A 23,405-nucleotide genomic window follows, 5' to 3' on the forward strand; every position below is an offset into this window, starting at 1 on the left:
GCCCTTAGCTACCTGAAAATGGTGCACGTTACGTGTGTCTAATGCGTTGCATAGAATATGTGAAAAGATAAGAGCTCTTTATCCCAATGTCGTTAAAACTGGTTTCAAATGGGACTAAAGTTTTTTATCAAGTCTCCTAGAAGACATTTTTAAACAAAAATGTCCTGAGGTTCCCCTTCCCCCTACACCTGTAGTTACACAATGGGGCACTTGGTTGGATGCAGCTGTATATTATGCCCAGAACTTGAAATGTCGAATTGGCATACATCAACAAACTTGTCTTTTCTCTCTAATTCCATACGAAAGCATGAATCGTCCGTGAACACTTGGGCAGCTTCCGTGGGTGAAGTCCGTATAGTAGAAACTAAACTGAAAGAACTATCTGGATCTATCGCATCGACATTTTTTGGGAAAAAAAACAAGGTTTTCAAACTTTGTGCCAAATTGCACGTGTTTTGGAAGGTGAAGTAGAGGAAGATGAAGATTTGGAAAACTTCAGTGTTAGTGACATTTCTCACAATATAAGATGCTTTTTAGAAATAATCATCACAAATTTACAATGGAGAATTTTGAAAAAAACAAAAACAATGATGACCCACTTCAACTCTTCCAAAAAATTGTGTCGCATACTTTCCTGTCTCGATCACTTATTTTTTTCACATAAAGTTCAGTTCCCTAATTATGATACATTGCATGCCTGAGGCTTGAATGTGTAAGGCAGGAAAAGAATAAAATCAGGGGTCTTCTGTAATACATATGGAATGAATCCATTAATTGAAACTTTATGGACTCATGAGCATTATTGATAAACTTCATCACAATGCACTTTCATGGCAATGGTAATTTGTAGCTATAGTTTATCAATAATGGTAAAAATTTTGAACACATCCAACCCTATTATAAACAAACAGGAATAAATGAAACCAAAATCTAGGAAAGAAAGGAAAGTTTATTTTCAAATTTCTTGACGAAATTCCCAAAAGTTTTACAGAGAAGAGTCAGTTCACTTACTCACCCAAATTGTGAAAGAACCCCCAAAAAACTATCCTACATAGAAGAAAAATCTTAAAAGTATTTCAATTTTTTACTTTGTGGCCTAAACATTTTTTTTTTTGATTTTCTGAAATTGTTATGGGATTTTTGGGGCTCTATTACCAGAGCCACTTTTTCTATTTTTTTGGGTTTTTTAAACTGTTTTTACTTACACATACGTTGAGTTACATGCTACTTAGAAGTAATTTAATTGTTTATGAGAATTAATAAGTACTTTTCTCTCCAATACATAATCAACATGAGAGACCGTACTTACCACTTATATCCCCATTAGGCTTTATTTTATTTTGCTATTTTTTTTGATTTTTTTTCTTTTAAAACTTAAATGACAATCATATGTAAGCCATTTTACACTGTAATCATGCACCAAAAATTTGTCAGTGAAAACAACAGCATTCAAGTAGGTGAAACTTCAGCACAAAATTGTACAAAAATATCTTATCTACGGCATGATTAAAACCAGTGCTATCTGATAAAAAGGAAAATTATGACCACAGTGTAAAAACCCAACTAAGTAACAGAAACGCAACTACTAGTAACTATTATGATGTCTGGACATGTTTCGTATTTTTTTATATCTCTTTCTTTGATCTGAAGTTGCTGGATGGTTGAATATGGATCTTATTTGTAACAATTTTACCCAAATTTACTGTTACATTGTTACACTACCCCCCAAAGAACCAAATCTGCCAAAACTTTACCCATTTTTTTTTTACTAGTACAACCCTGTCTCCTAAACTGTTTGCTGTGGAACGCACATTCCATCAAAGCAATAAAATAAAACCCACATCACATTACATGTTCTGACATTAAAAATTCCGAAATACAATATGCTTTTTGAAATGGAAATAAGAATATAGCAATCAAAAAAATTGTGCCCGATAATGGTCCATACTACAGCTGCTTAAGATAGATAATGCGTAGTACTTCATTACCTCAAAAATTCGTAAATATATAGATCGTTAATTGGCCTGCCTCAAAAATTTGTATACTTGTCATATTTTTTTTTCTGGAACCCACTGCAAATTAAAGAGATTTTTACTAGCAGTGGGGGTATATGCTGTGTTACATATTTAGAATGTGTTACGCTAACAGCAACCAGCAATTCTGGTAATATACTTTTCTTGAACAATTATCCCCAAATCCCCACCCTCTAACAACTTTTAATTTTTATGAATTAATATATATTAAACAGCATGTGGGCAAAAAAAGATCTATGGTATGGCTGTTGCAAAAGTTCTTAATCTTTCTTAGCGGCTGCTTGCTTGGCCTGGTGGGCTTGGAGCACGGCAACTGCTTCTTCAACCTGCAACAATAAAAGAATTGCGATTACTAATGTCAGTAGAGTACAGCATCTAGGTTAGGGTAGAACCAATAGCAAAGTATCGGTTATCAGAAAGACCCCAATCCTAGTCAATAATTTTCTAGTGTGGCTATCTCTTGGGGTCTCCAAAATGACCTCTTCCCTTTGGCAAATAAATGACAGTGTCTGAAACCAAGGTGGCCACTCTAGGACCATGATAAAATTCAAGTATAATTCTTGGTTTTTAAGGCAAACTTCCTAAAAATTCAAGAACACAAGTAGATGTCTTCTCTGCTTCAACCTTACGTATTACCGCCTCTCACCACACATGCACACAAGAGACATATTAATAATAAAAAAAGAGTGATTCGAATGTATCCAAAATTCTAATTCAATTCAATTAAACAGTATCCTGTATTTTAAAATATTTAAGGTGCGGAGTTTACATTTACCATATCACAGACTCTAAAAACATGCACAAACTCAAGTCTCAAATGTTATGGAATATATTAATGTACGAAACATGGTTAATTGTATAATAAATTCAAACTCAAAGTTAACTCAACTTCAAGATTTCTTATCTTGCAATAATCTGTCAGGCAGATTGTTCTGCAAAGGACACTAAGTACAGAAGTAAACAAAACTGACAGAATTCTGTTTTATTTTCCACACAGCTTTCTTGTCTTTTCCTTCCCCGATAAAAATAAAAGCTGAACTGTGCAAAAAACTTGCCCCATGGCACCTATAAATATACTTCAATTCAATGGGATTTGGATTAATAAAAGGCGCAATTTTTCATGTCTACGGAGAACAATTCATGAAGAATTCCTGGTGAGTAGCCACCTTGTAAACTGAGATGTAAACCTAAATATGGTTGTATGTTTTGCACAGTAAGCTACTGACCTTGGCTTTGAGAGACTCGTGATGTTCCAGCATGTGAAGCAGTTCCGAGTTGTCTATCTCGAGAAGCATGCCAGTGATCTTGCCAGCAAGGTCCGGATACATACGCTGTAAAAGAAAACACATTATTAAGGACCATTCAAACCAACGCTTGGTTAAGTAACATTATGTTTTTAAAGCCATATTTACAAATTTATATCAAGACTTGCATAGGTATCTGAAAAAAATCTGAATCCTGGCACACAAAAAAAATTAAATAAATAATTACGGACAATAACTAATGCACATTCTACCAACCCCCTGTGGTTCCAGAATTCTGTGATGTCATCACGAAAGCACTTGCCTTCCTTTCCCCATGCACTTTTATATGGAAGCGAATTGGGAGGGGAAAATGTCTTCAATTAGTATAAACACCTCCATGTTTGAAATTAAGTATTTACAGGGACCAGGGGAAATGGGGGCAACACTCCTCCTCAAAGAGTAAAATACTTTATTATTATATCATTTGATTGGGATGAAAAGGTTTTGTATCGACTGTAGAAAAATTAATGCATGATGATAATGCACAAAAATAATGGTCAGGGACATTATTTTCATTATCTGAAACTAACAATGTTTTTGTTAATATATAAATCTCCCATTTTCCTATCTATTTTGACAATAACTTTCTTGGTAATCACCTCACAGTAACGTCAGGTCAACTCAACTATCTTCAAGTTAAATATACAATTTTTCTTTATGCTGAACTGCCCAGGGATAAAACTGGAAAATAGTACAACAAATCTTCCACATTATCTAGTGGACAAAGTTTCAAACGTGTGTGTGTGTGTGTGTGCACATTTAAGTAGTTACCTTGTTTTAGCTTTAAACATCTGAATTTTACATTTGAAATATGCACATGTTTGTATCATAAGGCCCAGTGCAGTTGAATAGTGAAAACTGGTTTTCAGTATCATTTTTACCACTGGACAGTTACAGTGAAAATTAGGAACATGCTCCATCCACCTCATGGTGTCAGAAGATGCTTAAACAAAGATAAATACAAGTATTCTCTGTGGCGTTACAGACTGTGAGGGACAATACCTAAGTGCAAGGGGGCCAAGACAAGGAGATGCACTCTATAACTACTCTAACTTAGCACTAAAAAAAAGAAGTAATTTGCCAACTGCCCATCAATCCTGGAGGAGCAATACTTAACACCTTAGTACAAGTAGTAGTAGCATATACTGATGATTTAGCAATAATCACAAGGAATAAATGAGCACTTCAACAGAAGTGTCTTGGGATTGATAAGTACAAATACAGGCAAAACTCCTAAATAAAGGTTCTTAATTTCGGTGGCCCCTGCCTAGAACTACAAAAAAAAGAGCTGGCTTCTATAAATGGAAGTTTTTTGTTTTTTTTTACCAATTGCGGCTAATCAATTTCACTTGCAGTGTTAGTTACAGCGTTTACAGATTCATAATGTCAATATTTTGGAACTAGCTAAATAATTTGACATTGTGTAGCAGCCAAGAGGCACATATTTGCAATTTCTTGTACAGGGTGTCCAAAAAGTTATGCAAGAAAGACTTTGGACACACGTAACTTTTGTACAAAAAGTGATAGTGACGAACCTTCCACTAGGTATTAACTTCGTCCATATGGATATTTTTTAAGCATTAAACTAGAAAATCATACTGTACATAAATTGTAAAAAGGTTTTTGTATGAAGTGAAAACAAACTGATAAAACACAGCTATGGAGTCATTTGCAAAAAGTTTTGATGTATATCAATGGTCGCCGTGGATATTTACCGAATTGATAAAAGACTATACTATTTTAAGCATTTTACACATTACAGAAGATTGATGGGGTTAATTATGGTATATTCATAAAAAGTATGTTTTATTTAATTACGAGGTGTACTGGCAACATTGCTCATGTCAAGAGGGTAGAAGCAGGTGTGCCTGACATCTGGCTGTGTCCATATGAAAAAAAAAAATATTTGAAATTTATCATACAAATAATAGGTAGGCTAGTTTCTTGTACCATAAATTTCAAATCTTCTCTTTCATTTGGTTATTGAATATTATATCCAGATGTTGGGCATACCTGATAATAATAATAATAATCCGTGGCACAACAGCCCTTGGCCTTGATTTTTTCTTCACCTTTCTTTCCCTTTTCCTTAACATTTATTTAATCATCCCTACTTACGTATAATTGGAAATTAAAGGCAATAGATATTTTTATTCAATGAAAAAATCCTACCACAAGGCCGGTTAAGATGAAAACTGAAGCTGTACTGTAACAAGAGATTTAGACTTTCTTTAATTATTACTGCAAGCAAAAATTAAAAGTTTTAGACTTCATCCTAGATGGGGAATGGGCACATTACTTTAATATTTTTACAGAACTTCAGATACGAGAATGTAATTCGTAAGAAATAAAGTGAAAAATCTTAACCATAACTAAATATAATTTTAGATTTCCAAATATTCAAATTTACCAGTACTGAATATATATATAATATTAACTTACATTTTGCGAGTATTGAGGTTGTGCAAGTATCGAGGTAACTCCTACGTTTCGGGATTATGTATAAATCATAATCTAAACGTGAGCAGCCTGAGGAAGGGAGCAGTTGCATCCCGAAATGTCCCAGGAGTTGCCTCAATACTCGCAAAACTTAAGTTAATAGTATACATATATATATTAAACTTGAGTAATTTGCACAACCTTCATCATGAATCCCAGTACTGGTATATAACAAGGTAAATTCACTATACTGTCAAAAAAAAAATTGCAAAAATTCTTGATTACAAACATAATTTCCTGACTGGTAGACACCCTGATGTACCATACTTAACCCCATAAATTGTCTGTAATGCGTAAACACTTGTAGTTCTTTTATCAATTTGGTAAATACCCGCAGAGACCATCAATATACATTGAACATTCTTTTAAAGGAACTCCACAGCTGTCCTTTATCCATCTTTGTTTACACTCCATGCAAATTTTTTTTATACCTTAGTAACTTTTTCACCACACTGAACGTTCATGTACAGCATGATTCTCTAGTTTAATGTTTAATTTGTTTTTACCTAACGCGAGTTTGTGTACGTGCCTACCGAATGGCATAGTGGTAACACTGTCGTCTTGTAATCAATGCAATCAACCAGTAAATAAATAAGTAATCTATTATAAAAAATAAAGAGGTCAGTTCTACAAAAAAAAAACAAAAAAAAACATTCCTTAAGAAGCAAAATAAAATCCTCTGCTCATGAGAATTTAGGAGAAAAGACTGACCTGGATGAGCGGGAAGAGTCTTTCTCCCAGCATCTGCTTCTGTTCTTGAGGCGGTGCAGCAGCCAACATGGTTGCGGTCAGAGGCTCCTGCCCCTGGATGTGCACAGCCTGCTGCACTTGCGGCTGGGGGGCGACTGGCATCGGCTGGGGAGGATTCCGCATTGTTGGGGTGTACTTGTAGTTCGGGCGTGCCTGAGCAGAAACAGACACTGTCGGAGCTCCCATTGGTCGGGTTTGCATGTTTGCTGCTCCAACTAAAAAGAAAATCAGAGAATTAAGATTATGCAGGGTGTTCCAAATTAAGATACACATTTTAAATACACTAAACAGAGGTAGAGGAACATTTACACATTGGATGAATAAGATAAATAGATTTTTCTTCTTCTGTGATCAAATCTTGAACATTTTAAAGTAAATTTCTGGTAAACTGACATATTGCAGTACAATACTTACATATTAATATTAATGATTATTTTGAACAGTGGATGGGCTAAGTGTGATGACACCAGAGCCAGTTGCCCAGATGTAGGTTTCCAAACACACACTCATGCAGCGAAAACCTCAAGCTTCGGCATTGCAAAATGATCACGAAGGTAAACTACTAACTCTATGGTGTGACTTTTATTACCGTGACAGCAGTTATGAAACAGAAAAATGATGTGTATTGTACATCAATGCAAGGACATTCTAGGAAGAATACATGGATATTTTACTCATTCTTCACTGATAAGGGGTTAGTGAAGAAATAATGTGAACAATTTACAATAGGAACATCAATATATATTTTTTACCCTCATATAGAACAGACATCATTATTTTATTTCCTAACTGCTGTTACAGTAACAAACGTTAGAGGCATGCATATTTCGTTTGTCACAAAAACACGAAATATGAAATAAGACATTGTAATGTAAATTTTTCATGTTTCAAAAAGGTGCGAGGTGCATTTTCTTACCCCGTTTTGTCATGAAATAATGCGAAATGAACTGCAAAATTCGAAAGGGATATGTTTATTTTGTGTAATAAGTGCAGTTTTTAATGAAATTTACAGTAGTGGCATTAATTCTGGACACTTTTTGTGAAATGTTAATTTTTTTAGAATAGCTCGAATGTAAAACTATATCCTGTATAGAAAAATTAAGCAATTTAAATTACATCATTCAATAACTTCAATAATGCATCTGGTGCATTATTGTAGCCTGATTATTATTGTTATTGTTATTTTCATCCAACAGAATGCTTGTGTGCGATTCTGTGTATTACATCAACTTTGAGCATCATTGTTGTACATCATTCGCTGACCTCAAGAATCGCTCGCACCTTACTGGAGCATTGTTGTTTGATTATTGGTATATTTATTAGTATTGTTATTGGTATTTTCAACCAACTGAACTCTTTGTTTTCACTCTTTACAACACTTGGCAGCTGACTTCTGTGAAGAGAACATCGTTAGGTATTCTGTGTAGTGGAGCAAGTTGAAAAGTGATACTGAAATTGCAAATAATGGCTCCTAACACAATAAAACGAGCTGATTGGTCACCAAGTAAAAGGAGTAAGGCAGTGACACTTTGTAATGAAGGTTATTCTTATGGAGAAATAGCAAAAAGTTTGGGTGGTGGTGATACAAAGGCAGGCGTTAGAAAGGTTTGCAAGCAGTATGAAGCAACTGGGAACACAAAAAATGCTCCAAGAAGTAGCAGGAAACCAAAATTAACTGCTCAAGACTGTTGTATAATCTGTCACCTTTCTTTACAAGATCGCCGGCGTACAGCAAAATATGTTAATGACATTTTGAGAACTTCTGGAGTAGTAGTTTCTGAACAGTCAGACAAAAACTTTGTGAAAATGGTTTACGAGCGAGGGTCGCAAGAAAGAAGCCTTATCTCAACCAAAAGCAGAGGAAAAAGCATATGCAATGGGCGTTAGCACACAGGGAGTGGACACAAGAAGATTGGGGTAAAGTAATTTGAAGCGATGAAAGCAAGATCAGCATCTTTGGAAGTGATGGTATCAGGTATGTGCGTCGCCGAAAAAGTGAAGACATGATACCTGAGTGCACCACCGCCACTATGAAGCATCCTATCAGTGTCATGGTGTGGGGAAGCATGGCAAGGCATGGTGTTGGGCACCTAGCAGTGTTAGAAGGCAACATTAATGCCAAAAAATACCAAGAACTGGTCTTACAGGTAAAATTGCTGCCCACTATTCGTGATTTGTTTGGAGGTAACGTTCAGCGGTGCATCTTTCAGCAGGATGCCGCGAGGTGTCACACCGCTGGAATCAATCAGCGATGGTTCAGGGACCATGGTATTACTGTTCTGCCTTGGCCCGGGAACAGTTCAACCTCAACCCGATTGAGAACTTATGGTCAAGGCTGAAAGTTTTCGTGGCACGTCGGAATCTCAGCAACAAGAGGGAGCTGTTAGAGGCCATCGTCCAATCATTGTTTAGAGTGATAATACCGGAAGATCTCAAATGTTTGGTGGACTCGATGCCACGAAGAATCGAGGCAGTTATCAAATCGAAAGGATATCCCACAAAATATTAACGCAACGCAGTTACAATAACCGTAATGAGTGTGTGCAAAAATTTACTTTTTACTGAATGAACATTTTACAGGTGTTGTTATGCTAAGAACACTTAGTTACATTTTCTGTATAATTATTATTATATTTAGTGTGCTCACTCTTTGAAACAATGAACGTAAAGACATGTTTGTCTATTTCCTGAAAATTTGACTTCAATAAAAACGTAAATTTAAATTAAAATCAAAGAGAAGTCGGAATACAGTCAATTTCCACTTCTCAATGGAAGATCCTTACCTGGCTGCTGTCCAGTGATTGGTCTTGCAGACATTGCACTGCGGATTGCACCTGGCTGAGAGGCTGGTGCCCTTGGAGCTGTCCGGAAAGGGGCCTGCATGCTTGGGAAACCCGTAGCTGCAGTTGGCTGACCTGAAGGACGAACTTGTGGCTGAGCCGGCCACCGCGGGGTGGCTCTGATCTGTGCCATCTGAGCCGGACCATAAAATCTTTGAGGTGTCGGCATCGTCGGTACAAAATACCCAGCGCCTCCTGGTTGGAAGATCTGCAAAGATAGGACTCGTGAAAAACTGCACACTGGCATAAACAACTTTTCAAATAATAAACTAACAATGGAACCTGTTTGTATTATGTAGTTGAAAAAACTGTTTTCTAGAAACCATAGTTCTTTATGTACCACAACTACAAAGAATGACCCAACAGAAAATTCCACTGAAATCATGAATGATCATTATTAGCAAACACAGACACACATGGTACTAGATTTTTCTTATTGAAAATGTAATTGACGAAACGTGAATTGACCATTTTCAAATATATACAGTACATTATTTGCGACTACCAGCAAAGTTAGGCCATGTTAAAAAGAGTTAATATACAGAAGTTAAATAGTAAAAAATATTTGAAAATCTTGTTCATGGGTTTGTTTTAAAGTGGGATCCAAACCACTGCCCCAATCAGGTATTGAACCTTGACACTACACCATCTGGGAAACCCAAAATATTGTTCAAGAGTGCTGTACCACTGCTGCTTTAGGATTGTGGTGAAAAGTTCAGGTACTAAAGATTTATACAATTTCCATCCAATGAAGGTTATCTCTAACAGTTACTCAGTAATTCAGGCCTATTGAAAGCTGTTTAACTATAGTCTCACCTAACAATTTATAGGAACAACAATGCCATTTTGAGATATAATTGCTCCACAACATTGTCACCAGCATAGAATAATTGTTTGGGGAAAAAGCACACAAGTCAAAAAACTGAATTTTACAGCAGACAGTTATTTGTTTCTTCTTTCAATAGCAAGCATTACAGATTTGATGTACACCATATAAAATCTTTAGGTTTGCCCATATTTTCTTCAACTGGTTCAATGTGACTCAAATAAAAGGAATTGAAAAACTCTGACTTAAGCACCTTTCCCCCCAAAAAACACCCTGCAATTATTCCATTATACATCAAAATTAAATTGAAGTAATCACCTGTCCCATCTGTTGCATACGCATATTGGCCATCCTCTGCATGTACTGGGAGGCAAGATGAGCTTTTCTATCTTCCTTGCGCTGGGCCAGAGCCACATACAATGGCTTGCCGCCAACAATCCTTCCATTCATCTCAGTAACTGCCTTTGTTGCCTCTTCGGGGGAAGAGAAACAAACAAAACCAAAACCTTTGCTACGGCCTTCTTCAAGCATCACCTGAAAGTAGAAAATGAATGTCAGTTATGTAAATAATTTAAAAAACATCACTGTTCAAAATAAACATCGCATATTACAATATAGAGTAGAACCGCAAATATTCCTGGATTTTACATTTTTCCACATCACACATTGAATCTTGGTCTCAACTTTTAAAATATTTGATTTTACATTTTCCTGCATTTTAAGTTTCCTTTTTCAGACTGGTTCCCTGGAAAACGTCAAAGTTCCACTGTATAACTTATCAGTTTTGTCTTAAGAAAAAAAAAGTGCTGCAGTCAAGGAGCCAGTAAGGAAAAATGAATACTTAAACCTTGGTCTTGCGTTCACAAGACAAAAGGCATGAAATTGAGCAACAATTGCTAAAACAAACATTTCACATTTTTAAAGCACAGAATCTTTGTATAGAACTGAACAAAAAACTAAGATCTCACTTTGTTGCGGTGCAAATAAAGTCAACATTTCTAAATGCAGTTTTCCATAATGTTGAAAAATAGTTATAAATATGACTACTACAGATGTATTTAGTGGAAACCCGATTTTACGTTCGTAGATTTCACATTTTCCCGCATTATACATTCAATCTTGACGGTCCCGACAAAGTAAAATGTTATAAAATTTTCCTCGGTGTTAAGTTTTCTTGCATTTTTAAGTTTCTTCCGCTTGGACCTCTGAAAAATGTAAAATCTAGGTTGCACTGTACCAGTATTCACTATGCAATGAAAATACTCCAGCTCACAAAACATATCACAAACATAACAAAAAAAACAACTATTGAGGAGAGAGAAGCAGCTTTACATTGATGGAGCTGAGTGGACCGATTTCTCAGTGTAATTTTTCCCAAATTTCACGTTTTCATTTTAAGATGCATTTCTGCCAAATAAATGTAAAAATTATGTCTTTCTTGTGGTTTTAAATTAGTATTTAAAATTGTCATGTCAAATGGATTATGCCTGTTTTAGGAGTTCCATGCATTGAAAACTACTTTTGAGGAAGTTATTTTCAATTATTTCTTCCGCAACAAATACTGATGTTATAGCTCGTGTTACGATACATGTGCGCTCAATCTGACAAAACTGCTCTACATTGCTCGGTGATCCAGAACTCAAATAGGTGAAAACATCCATACATGTCATCCATGTCGCTGTTGGAATTATACCATGTATAACAGAAAGGTAAAAAAAAAAAAAAAAGTGCTCCCCTGTGCATAACACCACCAAGGCATATAGGGTGTGTGGGGGTAACGCCCCACACTTTCTTGATCCGGTCATGAGTGGGGGTGATGTGATCAGCATCATGCCCCTAACCGCCTTTACCCCCCAGGTACCCATATTATTCGATGCTGGGTGGGCGCCGGGGCCGCTTCCAATGTTAGAAAAGTTCCCAGATTTGAACCGGCACCATGTATAACATGTAGAATATTTTTCTTTAAAATAAAATTTAGGAAAACATGCATGCTAAAACACAAGGATGTTGAATTTCCATGGTACTTTTAAGTTCTTTTAAGCACACAATGTGTTGAAATTTGCCTAAAAAGGCCACCATCTGCAAATTATACCAAATTTGAGTCTCCTTGCGATTTCAAGTGTGAAAAATGCATTCAGAACATGTCATTGCACATACATATACACTTTTCTGCAACAATTGGATAAAAGCAAGGAGGGCCAAAAGGGCTAAATAAAAATGAAAATGAGAAAGGAAAAGCTCACCGAACAATGAAAAAATTCAGAATTTTTGCTAACTTAGTAGCATCTTCGGTGTGAGAAGAAAAGAGATTGAAACTGAAACTACGGAAGAACACCAATACAAAGCACTACGTACCTTGGCACTAGTAATGGTGCCGAAGGAGGTAAACTCCTTTCGCAGACGCTCGTCATCGATAGTATCATCCAGGTTCTTCACATACAGATTGACTCCTTGGTAGCGGTTCAGGCGTTCAATCTTCAATTGTTCGAACTTGCGTTTGAGCTCTTGTTGACGTTCAGCTTTCTTCTGAGCTCTGCCTACATACAGTTGCTGAAAATTTGAAAAAACTTTGTCAATGCAGTGGGCCTCGCACACACACTCGAATTTAATCTGGTACGAAATTTGGTGCTATACATTTGCGAATACTTTGAAAGGTGTATTTAATTTTGCAGAATACATGCTGACAATACACACAAACAAAAACACACATGTTTCACATAGTGATTCATAATCTCTCTTCCTCAAAATACAATGGAATTTTGCAAATGTTTGGAGTAAAACTTAATTCAGTTCATGCAAGGAAACAAGTTAAATAAATTCTGCCTAATTGTATATTATGTGCGAGAAAATAAGTGTGCCGAAATATATTCACTAGTATGTGAACATGTGTATTATATTCCAGCCATGAAACAAAAATGATGAAACAATACATGACCAACTTATAGTACTAAATGATGCTGATGATGTCAATACCTAATGAAATAATGTAGCATGATTTGGTTTGTAAGTGAACATTTAGAAAAAAATTGCATGCATAAGTATTACCAGGCAAATTGTACTTACTATTTTCATTGTCTCTTGCATCCTAAATTTCTTTTAAAAATATTTTACCAATGCAGTATATATGTTCTCAGCTTTGTAGTATTTTGTTTCATTCCTTGAACTTCACAGTGTGCACAAGCAAGTGAATGCACAAAGTGATCGACAATTTATCTAGTAATATTTATGCAACCCACTCTATAAAGTGGGGACCACCAATGTTGGCCAACTAGATTTGACAAAATTGCTGGAATTGCAATTTTAGGAAGCTACGTACGAGACATGTTTCAGATCATTTGACGGAAAATTCTCATTACCCTAAATCAGTAAGGGTGTTATCTGATTCAGAAATTTAAAAATAATAAGACAATTTTTGGTGAAAATGGGATTAGAGACCTTCAAAATAACCTAACTATTAAGTTACAGGCTCATGCAGTCTGGGTAAGGGTGTTTAGGTCTGCATACAATTTACTGAAAGCATGTGAATTAGCTCAGATGATGTATGATATTTTCCTTTTGCTTACACATTAGTGCTGAAAGAATTTGAAATATTCACCAATAAATGTTCTTTCACAATCATTTCTGTACACAAATTAACTTCATTTTTTTAAAAAGTCCTTCAATAACAAGGACGGTGAAATAATTATTTGAAAAATATAAGTAGAGTGGCATTACATATACACAAACACATTTAGATTTTGAATTGTTATGATGAATGAATATTTCTAGGCATCTTATTACATAAAATTATGTAGTCTATATATATATCACCACTGCAAGTATGGGCCAGTCATCTTGTTGTAAAGGATCCTGAAATAATAATTTTATTTTAAAAAAAATCATGAATTACTATCCACCATTCTTAATGTGTCAATCTCCATGCTACTTGTACCTAATCTCTAAACCAATCAGTTACTTTATGTTGAAGCAGGTTCCTAACTGTTCTCGCATTACTTCGCCAACAGTGAAGGGTGAATCCGGGACCACTCGACTGGATCTAGCAGTTTTTTTTCCCCTGAAATACTAATTTACATTGTTGTTATGGGTTTGTATGCAAAAAATATACTGTACTTCTGGATTAGAAGTAGCTATTTTTGCACACATTTATGATTAAATATAGAAAAAGTAATTTAAGAAGGGGCCTGAATGTCAATTCAGAAGATTGTTAATCTATTGATATGTAAAAAAGCAAGAGATCCACAGAATTTGAAACAATCATGGTACTATTTAGAACAACATTATTATAGCGGTGAAGTTGCTAGTGTTTATGGCGAAGCAAAAACTGTATCCCTCGCTGTGCTACTTCTACTTAGGAACCTGTATTAAAGAAACCATACATGGGATGATAATGAAGGTAGCGGACCTTGAGAATTGATAAGTCCCTAAATAGAAAGTAACACTGAGCAGGAACACCTTTTCTATCTCGTGTACCAACCATATTTACATCATCACATGCTCAGCACACATGTTCATCGTTATATCAATTTAATAATTCACTCTGCCATAAACTCACCACTGTTTCTTTTTATCTAAACATATTTACCCACATGCGTATTAACAGTGTGGAATATTGAAAAATTGAATAAATATACAACCATCTTCAAAAATGAATTGGTTAATTGCTGAATCATTTTTAAGCCATGATATCAAATAACTAGCTACGATCTACAATTTTTACAATCTACAGCAGAACCTCTATTTTACATTCTCACACACCAGTTGCATATAGAACAATTCCCCACGATTTGGAATTTCGGCATTAAAACTCCTTCCAGTTCCAGGCCTCTAAAGATACATTTTTCCCATTTTCCATCACCTTTCTGCTACTTTTGGCAAATCACGACAATGAGGATGAATGATGATTAAATGAAATTCATGAAGGGACACACAGAAGAACACTCATGCCCAGTCTGGGAGTTGAACCTGGAACAGTCAGTGGTGGGATGGTGACGTGACCACCAAGCATTCACCAGCCCTCTGAAGAAAAGTATAATGGAGGTTCCGCTGCATGTCAAAAGCCAAATCGAGAACTTACCCTAGGGAGACCACCGGCACATACCTTCCCATTAAATTCCTTTGCGTGCATTTCCTCGACTGCCCTCTCAGCAGCCTCTGGGTCTTCGAATGCCACAAAACCAAACCCCTTTGATTTACCATCATCAGATATCATTACCTACAAGCAACGAAAAAAATCACATTGACATCTTTCTGTAGGTTTTCACAGTTGCAATAAGTTACCTTGTGCTACAAATTAGGAACCTGGGTTCATTTCACTCAGAAAACTTATTTCATTAAAGAAAGTCCAATAAAATTTCATGCATCAGTTCCCTCTTCTATATACAGGATGATTCAAAAGTCCCTTAACACCCCTTATAAAATGTAAACGAGTTAGGCTGGGTACAACTGATCATGACAGAAAACAGGTTAGGTCTAAGAGGAACCATATTGGTGTGTTCCAAGAGGACATTTGCCATATTGGTGGTGTAGATGTCTGCTTGGAACACACCAATATGGTTCCTCCTAGGCCTAACCTGTTTTCTATCATGATCAATTTTACCCAGCCTAACTCTCTACATTTTATAGAGGAGCACTAAGGAGTTTTGAATCTCCCTGTTGTTGATAAACTAACTCAAACTATTAAAAATATTTATTACATTCCTGGAATTTTTAGACACATACATGAGCTAATATCGGCATCACCTGATATTGCTCTGACCAAAATAGCCTGAAGTCTCTTCACATGCAAAATGAATACTTTAATAAGTAAACTATTGGCAGACGGGTGTAATAGTTTTAGTGAAACACTTATTTGTAGCACCAGCAGTATTCTTACACACTTAAGCAGCAATACTTTGCTGCAGTCTACAAAATGCCACGAGAGACTAGTTGGGAGAAGAAAGTTCTGTTAGTGGGTTAATCAGAATGAACCCTTGAAATTTCCCCAAGATTCTCAGACTTTCCACCACGAAATACCTTATATGTACTTTTCTTTCAATAATCAAGGGCATCTTTTAAAATACAAAAAAATAGAAAATTAATCCATTTCGGAAAAGGGTAGCTGCAATAACAAATAGATTCATACAGGAAGTTGGATGCATTTCCTTGATTTTTGTGCAAATCAGTGCGAGCTGTGTGTCTGATAAATACACTAATCTGATTTTGTGGTTGTAGTTTATGTTTGGCAAATCCAGCAGTGGGTTGGCCGCATCTTGCATCTGTCAAGTGCTGCTGAATTCTTTCATTAATGGTTCTTACAATCTGCCAATGTAATCACACTCCCATCTGATACATCTAGGCTACCAAAGGTGTGGAGGGAGGTGAAAGCATTGTAATTGCTACCTCTGCAACCTCTACGTTGGTTGTATGGAAATTACGTGGTTGGATGTGGATGTCTAGCTACAATGTCTGACCTGCTGGCGGCAATTTCTTCCTCGCATAATACTCTCTCAAACACAAGAGAAGACTCTTCACGAAAACTCCAGCCATGCATTTGCCTTTTATTTGGGTGAATGGTTTGAGATCATGAATGTGCTGGTTGCCTGCACCTAGTTTCTTGAGGATCATGTAATGAACCTAAGAGTTTAAGGTTCGATATTTGCTGAGATATTGGTTTTTCTTTTGTTAATTATATCACAGACAACTATAATTCGACAGTAAAGCAGCATTGCATTGAGTTGGTATTTTAAGTCCACTTTATGCACAGTAAGGCTAATCGGGACTGGACCTACAGTTTAAAGTGGAATCCGAACCACTATGTGCCTCCACCGGGTATCAAACCCAGGACCCGTTGATTTCAAGGTGACGACGCTACCACTGCGCCATCGGGGAGGCACAGTAGAGCAGGAAATTGAACTTGTTCATTCTGAACTGCATCATAATCTGTCAGTGTTGATGTCACATTTCCAACTAGCCAAAGGAAGTGAATGGACCCGCTTGAATATAGTTACCTAATGATGGGAAGTTCGAAAACAAGAGAAGATGGAGAATCAAAAGGAAAGCGATAACGCTAAAGAGAATGCAAGAATGATTTTTCAGTTTTAAGAGTTTTCCTTCTTTCTGAATGGTAAAAATATGGAACTAATTACCATATTTATTTACTCATGTATAACATGCACTTTTTTCCAAAATGTTTGCCCCCAAAAACTGTGGTGCATATTATGCACGGAATAATTCGGACAGCCAACATGAAACCGTACATGGTCATTCCATGATTTTCTGACACCTGCATTGATTTCTCATGTTTACGGAACCCTGTCATGTTATCTATCATTGCAAAGCTTAAATCCTGCAGTTTCTGAATATGGCAACAGTATTCCATTCAAGATAGTGACACTAATATGAAATGCAGTTAAAATAAGCTCATCACAAAATGAAGCAACATACGGATTCTTATGGTACTTTGGATGAAAGGAAAAAAAAAAAAAACAACAATAATTAAAATGCATTACTGCCCAAATAATAATATTCTCCTCTTGGTCCACATTGCAACAGCTGACTCATTTAATAGGTATGTCATCATTTACTCTTGATCGGCATAGCAACAGCTTTACAACCTACAACTAGGTAAGCCATTTCTTGAAACTGGATTGTACTGTGCATTATATACAAGATACAGTTGTTTGTCACTTTTCCCCATCAAAAACCAGGGTGCGCATTATACACACGTAAATACGGTACGTAATAAAATTTTGTGAGATTGATGCAAAGAGAACATTAATTTTGAATGTCCCTGTGCTCTACTTGTTACTGATTTTCCCATCTTTCCTAGCTGTAAGAGGCTAACCTGAAGCAACGGATTATCTATCTGTATGTGGTTTGTAAACCTATATATATATAAATAAATGGATATGCATCTGTGAACATAAAACTTTATCTAATATTGAGAACCTTGTAGTTTTAAAAGCATAGTGTCATGTCACAGACACTGGAAGTAGCAGAATGACGTTGCAAATGTGGTTACGAATCATTTGTGTCTACGTCTGATGGTAAGGTACAGGAAGCTGATTTTAATTGTATTTGGACTCTAGCCTTGACACAAAAATCAATGCAACGGAACAGCACATGATGTGCACTTCATGCACGAAAAAACATCAACAAGTACCACTCTTGGACTCCTTTATTGCAGTAATTGGCACCAAGGAGCATCACAATAATAAAACAGGCTGCAAAACTAAGAATGAAGCATGTTAAGCAGCAACACAATAATTTCCCGAGAGGATCATTAATACCACACTTGCAGATAAGGGAGTATTACATTTCACTGCATTAATTACAAATCTATGTTACCAACATTAGAACTTACCTTGTGGCTTGTGATTCTCCCGTATTTTTCAAACATTTCACGAAGTCTCTCATCATCAAGGTCATCTGCAAAGTTCTTGATGTAAACATTTGTGAATCGCTTGGCTTTCTCTCCAAGTTCTTTCTCGCGCTCTTTACGAGGAATGAATTTGCCAACATACACCTACAGAAACAAATACAAAGTTATTTACTTGACATAGGACATTCTAGATGCAAATGCCAGTCTGTACCTTGGATTCATTTTAAATTCTCTTTTGCAGCATGACAATTCTAAATACGTTCAAATTATTAAAAAAACACTTGGGATGGGCAGATATGAAATTTTGGCCGATACCGATAAATTAATGACATAAAATTTGCATGATCCAATATAGAATTCCAAATAGCCATTGCAGAACCTGAACGGATCATTAACCTTTTTTATAAATGTGTGTTTCAGTGCAAAACAAGTTTCATATTTGCACAAATAGACATCAACTTTTTTTAAAAAAAAATTGGGTATAGAGATTATTAGGTCGTTAACCTATATTTTCCTTTGCAGGTAAATAAGAAATAAGTTATGTCAGTGTTTCATTAAAAAATACAACAACTGATGACGTTTTATAGTGCCTAAAATAAACCTTGTTATATCTTTTTTAGGTTTTACAGGATTTTCACATATCTCAGAAGAATTCCCTGTTTGGTAACAAATCAATTCAATAACTGTTTGAAACAGGTTTCCCCCAACTCTCCCAAGTCTAAGTTGTTTTTCAAGTCTCTAAACAAAATGTCTGACGCCACTGTTACCTGCACATAATGGCTGTGATTAAAAGGGGCAGTTTCCCCATATTTCTCGCCCCCCCCCAAAATTATGAACCCTTAATTATAAGCCTTGTCTCCTGTCCTTGCTGCCCCCCCTCCCACATTTTGGCATCCAATCGCCTCTATTGTTTGCACAGTCCAAAGTGCATACTTCTAATTCACGTGGTTTTGCTCACTTCCGCGTCAGTTCAGTCTTTTGTGACATTCATTCCTTGCGAAGTAAGGTTTCAGCATTCAAATTTTCACCACTGACTATATTCGAGTTGAAAATTAATTAAAAGATAAAATAAAACATCTGCTTGTACTTTTTAAATTCGTGCAAAATTCCCATCTGATATTGTGCAGCAAATTATACATACGTAATTCATTTTCAAACCAACAAGGAACTTTTGCTAACAGCACATGTATAGTAATACAATAATTTGGATAATTTTATAAATGATTCATACAAATTAAAATTTGGTTAGAAAATTAACATTTGGCTGTCATATATAAATACGGTTCTTATAAGTTTTTTTTTAACAATTCTACCTAATTAGTAACTTTCACGAATTTTGTACCTTCCTACTTCAGGATTTTTCGAGCCTAATTTTAAGATTTTTCGAGCCTATTTTAGGAATTTTAGAGCCTATTTTAGGAACTTAAAAGCACACTTTTTAGAACCTAAAAATCCGAGGTCTAGAAAGTATACATAAAAATTAACAAAATGGCAGAGCTTTGGACTAAATAACAAGATATTTATAGATAAATTGGATCATTAAATGATCTGCAATTTTATCGGGAGATGATACCGATAGTGTACTGATTAATCTGTCTCATCTCCAAAAAACACAAAGAGTAAGGTGGGAAGAAATGGATTTTGTAATTAAATTATATTGCATGAAATTAAAAATTCTAAAGCAAAATTGATTTATATAACGAAGCTGTGTAGATCTTTAAAATGCTACATTTAATCCTTGCACATGAGAGGATTTCCTAAAGAAGGCTCTACTGGTAACAGAATGAATAACTATGCAATGCATTCTAATATATGGCACTCCCTACCATATTGCTCCAGATATCAAAATCCTGGTTAGCAACAATGAAAAAATTTATGGCATGTTTATTATTCTGATGTGGTAATGATACATGATACAGAAAACACACAAACAGTACTGTCATTTAAAAAAAAAGCTATGGAAATTTCCATAAGCAAAGTCAAAATATTAAAAAAATGCACCGCCTTGAACTGAATTTGAAAATTTAGGCGTCCGGTTAAAATGTTCAGCCATTATATGAAAATTATCCATTGTTGACTTTTTATAGGGCTCGCTCACATTTCAGTGAACCACAATAGTTTGGGAACATTTAATATATAATAACTTTTTTTTGTTAAGTGAACCAGAATTCTTTACAAAGGGCATTCTCACTCTAAAACCAGATCAAGTTTGACAAACACTGTAAAAATGATAGTATTCAATGGATCACAATTGTGATTAGTCTGACCAATGACGAACATTTTTTTCCATGCAACCACCCCAGTGTTAAATTTTGGATTTCCATCATTAAACCTTGCCACTAAACAACAATCCTTTGTATTAGCTGTTAGTAAACAGTCTTAAGACAGTTTACTAACAGCAAAGACAATAGGACTCTGGAAACTAAACATGTGCCACATAAAATTATACACAGTAAGCAGATTAATAAATTTCACAAGACAATGACAAAAATATAAATTTCTGAATTTAACAGATTCCACTTCTTTGTATCACAAATAATAATCTTGCTTTAAACTTCACTCACCTTCTTGCCATTCAACAACATCCCGTTCACTTTTTCAATAGATTTGTTGGCTGCTTCTTCAGTCTCAAAATGCACAAATCCATACCCTTTGGAGTTTCCAGTTTCATCTGTTGCCACCTGCAAGGATTTTCATGGTAAGTAACTACAAACGTAACAGATGTGAAGCACACAAAAAAAGGTCAATTTTCAGATTGCTGGATGCTGTTTAGTGAGTAGATAAGGTCACTATTCTTGACCACGCTTGAATTGATACAACAGAGAAGTTTGTGAAAAATCTGCTATTTGTAAGAACAGAATAAGCAGTTTATACTAACAATGGGTCTGAGAAAGCAGGGGTAGACTAAAACAAATTCAAGGTCCGCTCCTTTTCCCCAGAAGCAGTATTTTTTTTTTTAATACAGGCTAAGAAAGCCATGAATGCTACTAAGGGAACCTATGAATTGTGATGTTAAAACATTTAATTAATGTATTAATACAATATTGGATTAAAAGTAATTAATTCTGGAGCCGGAGTGGCTTTCCAAAAAATGTTCAACTGGTTAACAAAAATTCGAAGTTAATTTAAAAAATTCAGGCACCATGGTAACCTGTATTTTACTACCCCTGTCAGTAACTAAACAAATTTCAAAACATATTAAATGGAAATTTACATAAAGCAGTAACTAACAAGCACAAAAAGTAAACGAAGTTTTAACAACACGTTAGTTCCTATAATATAGATTTCAAAACTTTTTGAAAACCCATCAGCAATCAAAGAGAACCAACTATTTTGCACGCCATTGTGTTGAAATTCTTAAGGAAAAATAGAGTGAATGTAGAATATAGAGAATGTCTCCAATTTAGTTAATATTTGGTATACTAACTAAATTTGACCTTCTAATCTATTGTTGAAATGAGGGGGTCATGTCTGGAAATCAGGAAAAAAGCCGATGTAAGTGGATTTTCTTTTTACAGCTTTATCGCATATTTTTGCAAACAAAATTTTAACTATGCTTACCTAACCTAACCTTATCGGAAATGGTTTGTGGGGCTACCCGTGCATAGTTCGTGTACTGATTAGGAGGCCAAAATTAGTTAATATACCCAATAATAATGATAGTTGATAACTTGAAGATAGTTTCTTACCCTAACCTTACTGGAAATAGTTTCGTGGGGATATCAGTTAACCCCTTAAGCAGGGAGCCAGAGTTGAATTTGGCGGCTTTTTGTGCATTTCAGATCCAGTCAATGTTCCCGTAGTGGGGAATTATTTTCTTTAAATGGATATACAGTAGTACATACTTAGATACATTTCGTTTTGTACAGTTTGCTTGAATGTTTGTGTGTTCATTCACCTTTCTCTCATTTACAAGACGTGTAATGTTATAATGTTGTCCAGAGTCATGTGCCCTCTGTAACAGGGGCGGACTGGGGGCTCGCTGCACTGGAGTCTAAGATTCAACATACAATTTACTTTAAATTATGTGTGCAGTAGTTTCAATATCCATTTAGGTTTAAGTTACACTCTCCCTCCCTCTCTCTTTCTCTCTCCCTCCCCTTGACAATGTAGTTGGACAGTTTACTTTAAATTAAGTGTGCAGTAGTTTCAATTCCCATTTAGGTTTAAGTTACACACACACACTCTTACTCTCTATCTCAAAAACAACTGCACATCGGATTCCGCATAGTGTACACAACAATTCCAGAGAACAATTCGCGTGACCCAATCTGAAGGTGGAATAAACTTTCCTGCCCGAACCTAGCTCGGGCAACCTGCTTAACGTTACACATTGCAACCCCAAACACAGATCGGGTTACCCACTTGTAACTCAATTTATAAAATCGAAACACCCACTTAAGGGGTTAAATATTTTCCCAATGAGCACATTGTCACAAAATGTAAGTTTTGTAGCACTAGCTTCCTCACTGCGCAAAATGCCATTTTTCTAGAAGAACGCTCGAACACCACTGTTGCCAAACCTACCTCTAGTCAAAGTCCACAATGCCATGCTTCAACGATGATTGATCTTCAAGTAACGAAGCAACAACTAATGCTCTGCAAGTAATGAAGGAACAGTGTGGCAACACTGTAGACAGCCAAACAAATGCCGAACGTCACTTGTTCATACCATCAAAGGTAACGGTTCAGATTGTTTTATGATTTCTCCAGCACAAAGACTAATTATCGTAGAATTTTGGAAATCATTGTCACACGACATTTGAACCTTCCTTAGAGTAATGAGCACTGTTT

The 23,405-nt window shown here is 35.8% G+C and overlaps 1 protein-coding gene across 2 annotated transcripts in view; it reads right to left on the minus strand.

Annotated features, from left to right (window-relative positions):
* Nucleotides 1–931: 931 nt before the first annotated feature.
* The window catches only part of pAbp (poly(A) binding protein), a 28,731-nt gene continuing 6,257 nt past the window's right edge, over nucleotides 932–23,405 (minus strand). The window contains exons 3-11 of one of the 2 annotated variants that reach the window (XM_083127271.1): nucleotides 21,176–21,292; nucleotides 18,594–18,755; nucleotides 15,351–15,464; nucleotides 12,608–12,802; nucleotides 10,571–10,786; nucleotides 9,370–9,634; nucleotides 6,548–6,801; nucleotides 3,260–3,364; nucleotides 932–2,359 (exon numbers count right to left, since the gene is read on the minus strand). In XM_083127271.1, coding sequence (XP_082983397.1) covers nucleotides 2,294–2,359; nucleotides 3,260–3,364; nucleotides 6,548–6,801; nucleotides 9,370–9,634; nucleotides 10,571–10,786; nucleotides 12,608–12,802; nucleotides 15,351–15,464; nucleotides 18,594–18,755; nucleotides 21,176–21,292 — 1,494 coding nt within the window. In that variant the 3' untranslated portion in view covers nucleotides 932–2,293. Of the gene's footprint in view, nucleotides 2,360–3,259; nucleotides 3,365–6,547; nucleotides 6,802–9,369; nucleotides 9,635–10,570; nucleotides 10,787–12,607; nucleotides 12,803–15,326; nucleotides 15,465–18,593; nucleotides 18,756–21,175; nucleotides 21,293–23,405 lie in introns of both variants that reach the window. The other variant, XM_083127270.1, reaches the window with a different exon arrangement.

This window comes from Lepisma saccharinum, chromosome 8 (assembly GCF_977018435.1).
Source record: "Lepisma saccharinum chromosome 8, izLepSacc3.1, whole genome shotgun sequence".
NCBI classification, from domain to species: domain Eukaryota; kingdom Metazoa; phylum Arthropoda; class Insecta; order Zygentoma; family Lepismatidae; genus Lepisma; species Lepisma saccharinum.